General features: G+C 49.8%; 1 protein-coding gene across 1 annotated transcript; it reads right to left on the bottom strand.

Annotated features, from left to right (window-relative positions):
• Nucleotides 1–819: 819 nt before the first annotated feature.
• Nucleotides 820–8,885, bottom strand: PSMB4 (proteasome 20S subunit beta 4). The gene is made up of 7 exons (XM_054982521.1): nt 8,714–8,885; nt 6,288–6,494; nt 5,867–6,013; nt 2,810–2,891; nt 2,585–2,701; nt 2,206–2,294; nt 820–986 (listed from the first exon to the last, which is right to left on the bottom strand). Exons 1-7 carry the CDS (start codon nt 8,848–8,850, stop codon nt 977–979), a joined length of 789 nt encoding a protein of 262 aa, XP_054838496.1. The 5' UTR covers nt 8,851–8,885; the 3' UTR covers nt 820–976.
• Nucleotides 8,886–10,247: the final 1,362 nt, after the last annotated feature.

The raw sequence follows: 10,247 nt of genomic DNA, 5'->3' as shown, positions 1-10,247 counted from the left end.
GTGAGGTGGGTGGGGCTGAGAGAGCTCTGGAAGAGCTGTGACTGACCCAAAGTCACCCAGCTGGCTTCAAGCGGAGGAGTGCCATTAGCTCAGGGTTGAGAAATGAGACATGGCCTAATCCTGGGAACACTACAAGCCAGGGACTGTGGGCTAAAAAGCAACACCATGCATCTGGAAGGGGGGGTTAGGTCAGTCACTCTGCCAACTGTACTGGCCTTTCCCTCTAACCAAAACTTCTTGACTTGAGGAAGAACTCTTAATAACATAAATAACAACATTCGATTTATATACCACCCGTCAGGACAACTTAACGCCCATTCACAGCAGTTTACAGTGTGTCACTATTATCCCCACAACAATCACCCTGTGAGGTGGGTGGGGGGCTGAGAGAACTCTGAGAGAGCTGTGATGGCCCCAAGGTCACCCAGCTGGCTTCAAGCGGAGGAGTGGGGAATCAAACCCGGCTCTCCAGATTAGAGTCCTGCCGCTCTTAACCACTACAACGAACTGGTCCCTACTGGCTCTCCCTCCACTTCTGAAGTGCTACAATCCCTGTGTGCAGCGAGGAGGGAGAACACACGAACTAAGCCCCGGCTGCAACATCACTGCCTGGAGAAGGCCTACTTATGTTGTTTCAGAAATAAGGTGAGTGACGGGAGTGTGGTGTGTTTGTACAGAGCCTTTGGAAATGCTCCTGCACAACTTTAGAGCCTGCACGGTGTCTCGGCATCAACGGTCAGTGCTCCGTGCTGCTTTTCAGTTGCATCACCTCAGGCTCCTATAACAGAGGTTTTAATCCAAGTAAACCAAGCCTTTGGGTTAAGCATCCCCACCTTATTTTGGGGGGTTTGCAACCTTGTTTATTTTGTTTACAAAAAGACATCCAGGCACGGCCACAGGTCATGCATCGAACAGCTTTGGAGGACATCTCCGCAGAGAGGGAGCCACTGCAGGCCCTTCCGTTTCTTCCACTTCATTAAAAGCCGCTGGGGGGAGAAATAAGAAAGATCAGGCCAACCGGAACGAGAGAGTTTGGAAATACATGATTTTGAAAATAAATCCAAAAAGTTTATGTCCTTGTATTTTAAATTATCAATGTTGATTTTACCCTGGAGTACCCTGCATATTGCCCAGAAAGATTTATGAAACAGTTCAGACCTTCCAAGTGAAAAGAAATTTTAATTGCCGAAGGAGGATTAGGACAAGAGCCCATGGCAAGGTGAGCTTTCAGGCACCCCTTGCTTGCTCCTGGGGAAAACAGTCTCTCTTTCCATGGGCTCACATGCGCACACATATGTACCCATCGCCATACACTAGAGCAAGAGAGACACGGGAAGGGGAGAAGCTCCTTTCCCGTTTTACCTTTCTCTCACTTTCAGCCAAATTCCCAAAATGTCTTGCATCCCTTCCAATGCAAATACCAGTCACAAAAATGCATGCCAGGGAGAAGATTCGCAGCCCGTTCTGGGGCTTGGCCCAGTGGAAGAACGTCTTCCCCCTTCAACGGACATGTAGTTCAGGAGCACTAGGATAATGGCTGGAACTGGTAGATGTACTGCTAATCCCAACAGGAGCGGATTTCAAGAAGCCCTGACACCGGGATTGGATGTTCTCTAGTGACCACAGGTGGGTACGGACCGGGAAAAACCCACAGGCTGTGGGTCTGTGATGTTTCATGGACTACGGACTTTTCACGGTCCAGCACTGGTTTGCGAACCGACTGGTTCGTTGGTCCAGGCCAGTGCTGGGAGCCCTCTAACCCCCCTACCCCTCGCTCCAGCTGACTGTCAGCTTGCTCCAGCCAGTCAGCTGGAGCAAGGGGGGGATTTAAATGTTAAAGCGCTCCCAGCGCCGCTTGCCAACAGGGATCAACTGGACCAACAGACCGGCAAAAAGTCCATGGAAAACAGGCGTCCCACAACCCGCCAGTTCGCGAATGCTGAACCGGCCCGGTCCATGATACATTTTGGTCCATTTTCCGGTCTGTGCCCAACTCTACTAGTGACAGAGAAGTTACTAGACAGCAGGGGTGGCCAAGCTGTATTTTTTGCAGGCCGCTCAGCCTAACAAGACTCTTTCTAGATCACTGGAGAACATACACACAACCCCTGAAAGAGAGGTCGGGTCGGCAGGTAACAGGTCTGCTGGTTGTGGCAAACGCTGGGATCCATTTTTCAAAAGCTGGTCAAAAGAGCAGGTGCTTACCTGACGAGATGTGCTATATCCCAGTTGGTGTCAGAGGTGAGCGGCCCTTCTATTTCCACACCTTTCTCCGTCACGCTGATCAGCTCGTACTGCAACAGAGGCACCCTTCTTATTCCCTGCCCAGTGCGTTTGCTTTCAATGACCGTCTTGAAATTGCTCACTGTGCCCATAACTCCTCCTCTGCCACAACCCACCCCCTAAAAATAAGATCGTCCGTCTCATATCCATTTGACGAAAAGTTCATACTACAATAAATATCCTTCTTTAAGGCAACACCAGATTTTTGCTGTTTTGTTATGACAGACTAAGATGACTACCCCTTTACTACCTTTCCACCGCTCCCCTTTTCTACCGGCAGGGGGCCTACAGAACAACTTACCCTGTTGAACGAGCGAGCGTCTCGGTAGTAGAGGATTTTCATGCAACGCTCAAGGAGGGCCCGGGCCTCTTCTCTGGACAAGGTACCCTTCTTCTCCAGGGTGTCCCTCATCAACGGCTGCAATGAGGGGGGAGACTGTTAAGGGTGGCAGGATGTGGCCAAAAGACCTCAGCCCTGAAAAGCTGCACTGCTTCTCAGCCAAATCTATGCCCCCAGATGGCTCACCTGTGCTACGTAAGAGCCGTATCCGGTCGCAAGTGTAGGAGCTTCGTAAGCCACGCCCAGCATGTCGACGTAACCTAAGAAACTGAGAAGGAAGGTCTTGTTTTTATGCTGGACAATAATATAACAACAACATTTGGTTTATATACTGCCCTCCAGGACAACTTAACGCCCACTGAGAGCAGGTTACAAAGTGTGTTATTATTATCCCCACAACAACAAACACCCTGTGAGGTGGGTGGGGCTGAGAGAGCTCTGACTGACCCAAGGTCACCCAGCTGGCTTCAAGTGGAGGAGTGAGGAATCAAACCTGGCTCTCCAGATTACAGTCCTGCCGCTCTTAACCACTACAATGAACTGGTTCCAAACTGGATGAACTTGGCTTCATAAGCAGTCCTCCTCTTTCTCCCCTCCTCCCGTTCACTCAAGGCCTGATCACGGTTCCTATTTCTCTGGACTTCATGCCCCTTCCTGCCCCAGGTGCGCTACAGTTAAAACCAAGCGCGAGACCTAAACCCTTTCTGGGCTGCTCCACTCTCCTTCCCGTTGCCTGCTGAAGGTAGCTGTGAAAAGGGGCGAAGAAGCCTGTCTTGCAGAGACAAACCAAAAGCCTCTCTTGTCTTGTCTCCTGCACCAGCTGACCAGATGACTTAAGCTCACAAAGGCAAAGAGCCCATCCGTGCGGGCGGGACAACGGGGCAGACGGCCTCTGAACTTTCCGCCTCCATACTGCTGGCATCCAGTCGCAAAAGAAGATCAGAATGACCCTGCTGGATCAGACCAGTAGTCCGTCTAGTCTAGCATCCTATTTTACCCATGAGACAAACCAGTTGCCCTGAGGGGGCGACAAACGGGCCAAAGAGGCCGAGGCTTTGCCCTGCAGCTGCCTCCTGGCACTGGGACTTCAGAGGTTGACTGCGTCTGCATATGGAGGCTCCCTCTGCAGGACCGCCTCTCCCCATATGTACCCCAGAGGATGCTTCGTTCAACAAATAAGCAACTGTTGGTGGTTCTTGGCCCAAGGGAGGCCCGCCTGGCCTCGACCAGAGCCAGGGCCTTTTCGGTCCTGGCACCGACCTGGGGGAACTCTCTGTCTGAGGAAACCAGGGCCCGGCGGGATTGATCATCTTTCCGCCGGGCCTGTAAGACAGAGATGTTCCGCCAGGCATATGGTGGAGGCTAGGTTGGGCCCCCACTGGTCACACTAAAGATCTGTCCACCACCTTACATATGAGCCAGAGCTTGAAAAGCAGTATTTTATTGTAGCCATCTGAAGAGAAGCTGTATTGTATAAAGTTGTTTTAATGTTATTTGTATACTGTTTTATGTGTTTTTAACTGTATTTATGTAAATTGAAAAGTTGTACTCTGCCCTGAGCCCGCCTGGCGGAGAGGGCAGACTAAAAATCTAATATAATAAATAATAATTTAGTCACCAGGGCTACCAGCCACTGATGCCCCGATCTCCATGAATCTGTCTAACCCCCTTTTAAAGCCATCGATGCTTGTGCCCATCGCTACATCCCCAGCAGTGAATTTCACAACTGAATTACTGGTTGAGTAAAGAACCGCTTCCTTTCCTCCGTCCTGAACCTATTTCTCATCAATTTCATTGGGTGCTTCTTCTGTTCAGAGTCAAGAAGAATCCTATAAATTATTTTGTACTGACAAACGGAGCGAAGGCTGTTTTCGGGTCTCGCTTCAAAGTCTGAACGCTGCTCAGAAAATAAGATAAAACCTTTAATCTGAACAGCTGGAAGCCTTAATGAGACGTGGATAAGCATTCCATTACACCACTCCCCCCCCCCGCCTAATTTCGTAAACCTCTATCATGTCTCCCCTTAGCCTTCTTTTCTAGACTGAGTAGTCCCAGACTTCCTAGCCTTTCCTCAGGGAAGGTACTCCAACTTCTGAATCATCTTGGTTGTCCTCTTCTGTACTTTTTCCAGCTCTGCAAGGTCCTTTCTGAGATGTGTGCAGTGCTGAAGCGTGTCAGACTAGGCAGGGGGAGATCTGTGCGCAAACGGCAACGAAGCTCGCTTGGTTACTCGCTCTCCACTTGGCCTACCACACAAGGTTGTTGCGAGGACAACCAGGGGAGAGGAGAACTACGTACATTGCTCTGAGCGACGTGGACAAAGGGCAGGATACAAATGGAGAGATCTGCCATCCTCCGGACCCATCTCATCCTTTTTAACAGTCCTCTACACCTCGTCTCCTGCCCCATTCCATATGCTGACTAGCAGCGGGAAGAAGGGTGCCTTCCGTCCACCCGCCAGGCAGCTGCAGCCAAATGACTTTATTTATATTCATTTTATATTCCGCCCTCCCCACATCAGCAGGCTCAGGGCAGATTACAATTAAAATTTAAAATTACATTACACAGTTTGTACGATTTAAAACCATAAAGCCATTTAAATACCATAATTAAAATACATCTATATATACACGCACATACACAGTGGCACAATGATCCAGACGACCACCTTTTAACCATCTCCAGAGCATTTTGGCAGGGAAATTATCACTAGTAGAGGGCATGTGCTATGTTCACCCGGCCAGGGGGCACCGCCTCGCATCAACTATATGCCTGGTGGAACAGCTCCGTCTTACAGGCCCGGCGGAAAGATAATAAATCCCGCCGGGCCCTGGTCTCATTGGACAGAGAGTTCCACCAGGCTGGGGCCAGGACCGAAAAGGCCCTGGCTCAGGTCGATGCTAGGCAGGCCTCCCTGGGGCCAGGGATCTTTAACAGATGTTTGTCACTGGAACGGAGAGTCTTCTGGGGTTCATATGGGGAGAGGCGGTCCCGCAGATCCGCCAGTCCCAGTCCACATAGGGCTTTATAGGTTAATACCAGAACTTCAGCAAGTGGCTCCAAGTTCTAGTACTGTGACTTATGTATTCGCTTCATTTACACCCAGCTTATCTTCCCAGAGGGGATGAAAAGCAGCTTACGTTCTTCTCCTATCCTTGCGTATAAAATAAGAATGACAACCTGACTGTACGTTACAAAAACGAGCATCGTGCAAGAGACTTCTGTGCTGTCAGTGAGGCTTACCCCTCTCCGTTGGAGTAGCCGCCAATCACAACGGTGTTCCAGAGGGGGTTCATCTTGGACCGGCGGCTGTACATGGCTCGGGTCAGCCAGGAGTGAATGGCCTTCGGACTGTAGCTGTGGCCGTCTCCCAGCAGCTCCTCGTCGATCCTGGGAAACGGAAGCAACAGCAAATGCACCCGACTCGCAAAAGGCTTTTCAAGGAAGGCTCCTTGCGCCAAGGGAAGGACCAGATCCACAGGATCTGACCCCTGGACTGGGAATCAACGTGGTGAGGAGGGGGACGGAAAAGGGGCTGGGCAGGAGCTAGAAAGAGCAGCCACCCCACAAGTATGCACATCTATGCACGAGCCCAGCACATCCAGAAATATGTCAGCAGCCAAAGCGCGCATGAGCCCGAGAAGTCGGAATCGTAGCAACTTACACCATCTGATCTATGACCTGCTTGAGGTACTGGAAATCCGCATAATCGCCAGAGGCCCCCAGAACGGTGCTATCGTTGACCTTCATGACCCTGGAGATGTTGCGGAAGCGGGCGAGTGAACCGTAGGAGCCCAGCATGTCTGCAGCAATGACCACTCCGCCGTCAAACTTCACCCCCAGCACGGATGTGCCCGTCACCATGGGATTCCTTAGAGGAACAGGACAGAGGAACAGAATTAGTTATCTACTCACTCCATGTTTACCCCGCCTTTTGCCCCCCAGGGATGCCCAAAAGGGCTTATATTGTTCTTTCTTCTCTGTTTTATTCTCACAGCAACCCTGTGAGGTAGGTTAGCCTGAGAGTGTGTGACTCGCCCAAGGTCATCCAGCGCGCTTCCATGGCTGAGTGGGAATTCGAACCCGGGTCTCCTAGATCCTAGTCCAACACACACTGGCTCCCATCCACTCTGTAAGCTCAGACCCTAAACTTTTCAGGAATTTCAGGCAAAGTATCATCCCAGCCACCGCATCCAAGACCCCTCTCACTCCGGCCCCCTTCTCAATCTCAAACCACTCTCCTACGCCAGCACCTTCCTATTTGCCAAAGCTTCAGTCCTGGATTTTTTTCCTACTCATGGTTGATTTCACCAAAGGGACCTGAAAAATTCTTGCCCCATGAGAACAATGAACACAACTGCACTTACCCCTACACAGAGGACAACTCTACCAATTTTTTCTCCAGTCCTTCCTCCAAGGAACTCAGAGTGGTGTACATGTTTCTCAACCCCCTCCATTTTGCACCTACAACAATCTTGTGAGGTAGGAGAGAAAACTGCCTGCCCGGTCACTCAGTGAAGTTCGTGGCTAAGCGGGTCCTAGCCCAACACTCTAGCCACTATACCACATGGTCTGTCTCTCGGCAGAGAGTCATTCTAGGTGTCCCATCTTACATCCATCCCTGCCAAGCTGTTAGGCCTGAGTGGGGGGGGGGCACACGTAGCATAATTCCTCCCCCCCCTCTGGTGAAGCCTTGCATTACACCAATGCCCCCCCACAGTTTCCATCAAGACCCTTTTCCCTCTCAAGTACAGTTCTGATACACACCCCTTCACAAGTCACACCTCAAAACATCTCTATTTTATATAAAACTTTTCTACGCCACCTTTCCCCTCAAATAGGGTCCCAGAAGACAGCCCAACATCAAATGCATTAAAACCTTAATAATATTTAAAACAAAGTTTAATTCATTAAAAACATATACACACACATAACACCTAAGACCAGGGAGGAGGCCAATAACAGTCACTCAGGAAACACCAAACAGGAGACAAAAGTCTTCACCTGATGGCGGAGGGGGCAGGTGAGTTTCCCTGGGGAGAGAGTGCCAAAGTTTTGGCACCATGACCGAGAACGCCTCTCAGTCCCTGGCAGCTAGGCCCCTTCAAGTTCTCCACAGTTAACACACAGGTGTTCCAGTTGAAGCCACTTTATTAGAGATCCATACAGTTCAGGGTGTTCACACAAAGGTAGCAATTGGGAGAAGTGACCATTCAAAAAAGGGCACTGCTAGTTTTAGGGAAACCTCCCGCCCTTTGGGTCCGTTGACATCCTGGCTCAAAAACCCCAAAGAGTTACATGGGAACTGATTAGTTTAGGCTAGACAGAGTACAGAATGAAATCATCTCAGACTCTGAGAAAAGATACACCGCTCGCTACCCGCAGCTTGCTTCCAAGGACACTTGCTCCAAAAGTGAAAGCAAATACTCTCAACAGGCAACAGGCAACCCCCACTGACCCAGTACATTGGATAGCAGTTAACACACTCTCACACGATTTATGCAGTATACAGAACACAACCTTAGCACAGAGTTATGATCAGCACATAATGCAAAACACATTAATGGCAGGGATGCAGGCATACATACATAACAAGGCCCTTTCTCAGGTTGCCACCTGTCTAGTCTCACGTGGCAGGGGCCCCTGAAGCCTGGCCTCTGAAGATGACAGGCAGATTTGTATCGGAGAAGGTGGCCCTTAAAGTATACTGTTGGCAAACCACACAGAGCTTTGAGGCTCAACAGCAGCCCCTCGAACTGGGCTTGGAGAAAAGGGCTGCTTTGGAGGGAGGGTAGGGCTCTATGGCATTACATCTCACTGAGGTCCCTCCCCTTGCCAAACCCCAGGCTCCCCCCCCCCCAAATCTCCAGGAATTTACCAGCCTGGAGCTGGCAACCCTACTAAACTTCCCCTCTAGTTTGCAGGCAGACTGTCACTGTGCGTGGAGGCTCCATTTGGCCATCAACAAGCCCTCTCCCTCCCCAGGTCTAAGCCATTCTCCGATCGACCTCCCTATGACGCCCCACTTCTCCCGTGACGTCACCAGTGCCCCTCTTTTTCCCCGCGTGACGTCATAAGCCCCCCTCTTACATGGTTCTGTTGACGCCCCCGCCTTCTGCGGCCTGGAGCCCGGCTCCGTTGCCCGGGCATGGGGGCGAGTACAACTCCCCCGGCGCGGGGCCCGCGGCCCAAAATGCGGGAGGCGGCACAAGCGACGGCGCTTCCATCTTGCTCCGGCGGCAGCTTAGTCACGGAGCCGGAAAAGACGCCAGGTCACTGAGCATGCGCGGGGAAGCGAGCCCCGCAGGCCACCGTAGGAGTGAGGACGGAAAGGGGGCGGCCATGTTGTGCGGGGCAAAACATTAGCGACGGCGCCATCTTGGATGAGGGGTATTGGGGGCTTTCGGAGCGCGCGGTCGCCATTTTGAGAGTGGCTCTGAAAAACAAAAACAAAGAGGACAGCCTTGTGGGCTAATAAAATTTTATTACAACGGAAGCTTTCGTGGGGAAACAGCGACTGTCCCTTGGTATCACTTTCGGTTCCCGTTCTGGTGGTCGTAAAAGGCAGAGGAAAATGCTGAGGCACCGAGTGGATAGAACGGAGCGAGCGGGGGCTTTCCACTTTTACCGGAAGTGGTAGATCTGCGTCGCTCTAGACTTCTCCATCTCTATGGGGCAACGTAGAAACCTGCGGAGGGCGCCATCTTGAGTGCGGCTTCGGCTAAAGCTGGCGCGGGAATTGAAGTCTTGCAGGTTGATCGTCATTCTAAGGCTTAAGGTTGCCCCCAGCCTCCAGGTGGTCAAAACAAAACTACAAGCCGTGAAAACTAAATCCCAACTCAAAAAGTAAAAGTGTCCAGTAGCAACTTTAGGACGAACCAACTTTATTGTAATATAAGCTTTCGAAAGCCACAGCTCTCTTTGTTGGATGCTGAAGAAGAGAGCTGTGGTTCTCGAAATCTTATGCTACAATAAAGTTGGTTAATCTTAAAGGTGCTACTGGACTCTACTATTTTGCTACTACAGACTAACACGCTAGCTCCTCTGGATCTACAACTCAAAAAATATCCTAAATTAGCTTAAAGGATCCAGCAGCAATGAAATTTAGAAAATATATATTTGGTTCTTGAAGGGGGTTTTTTTGTAGCTAACCAAGTCCTCTAATAATCCAACATGTACTTTTCAATAGCAAAGACAGGTTGAGTAAATATCAAAAGCATTCAAAGTGCTACATAAGCCTCAGAGTGGGTTAGTGTCAAAAATTCCTATTGTGAGCAAAATGACCAACAAAACTTAAGACTAGTAAAGTGCTAGTGCATTAACCATTCACAATCAATACCATATACATTCATATACACAGTGTCAGTTTGTAAAAAATAATATATTTCACAGTTTATTCAATTTTAAACATTAGAAATAGCCTTAAGGAGACTGTGCAATATAAAGTCCATTCATAAAAAGTTCATGAAAATTCGTGGACTGGCATCCTGTATCTGAGAAAATCCAAATTGGTCTGACACCTTTTCAGAAAACGTATTTTCAGATGTGACCACAACGTAATCCGGCTTATCTTCCTCGTTTCCAGAATTCTTTTTCAGAGTTGTCACAATATATGTATCATATA

Source organism: Eublepharis macularius, chromosome 1, assembly GCF_028583425.1.
Source record: "Eublepharis macularius isolate TG4126 chromosome 1, MPM_Emac_v1.0, whole genome shotgun sequence".
NCBI lineage: Eukaryota > Metazoa > Chordata > Lepidosauria > Squamata > Eublepharidae > Eublepharis > Eublepharis macularius.
This window is presented reverse-complemented; position numbering and strand designations above follow the sequence as displayed.

Excerpts from the sequence above, each read along its gene's own strand:
- PSMB4 (XM_054982521.1), bottom strand. The coding sequence starts at position 8,850 with ATGGAAGCGCCGTCGCTTGTGCCGCCTCCCGCATTTTGGGCCGCGGGC. Across the intron at positions 6,495-8,713 it reads GGGGGCGTCAACAGAACCAT|GAATCCCATGGTGACGGGCA; the intron begins GTAAGAGGGGGG and ends TGTTCCTCTAAG. Across the intron at positions 2,295-2,584 it reads ACGCTCGCTCGTTCAACAGG|TACGAGCTGATCAGCGTGAC; the intron begins GTAAGTTGTTCT and ends CCTCTGTTGCAG.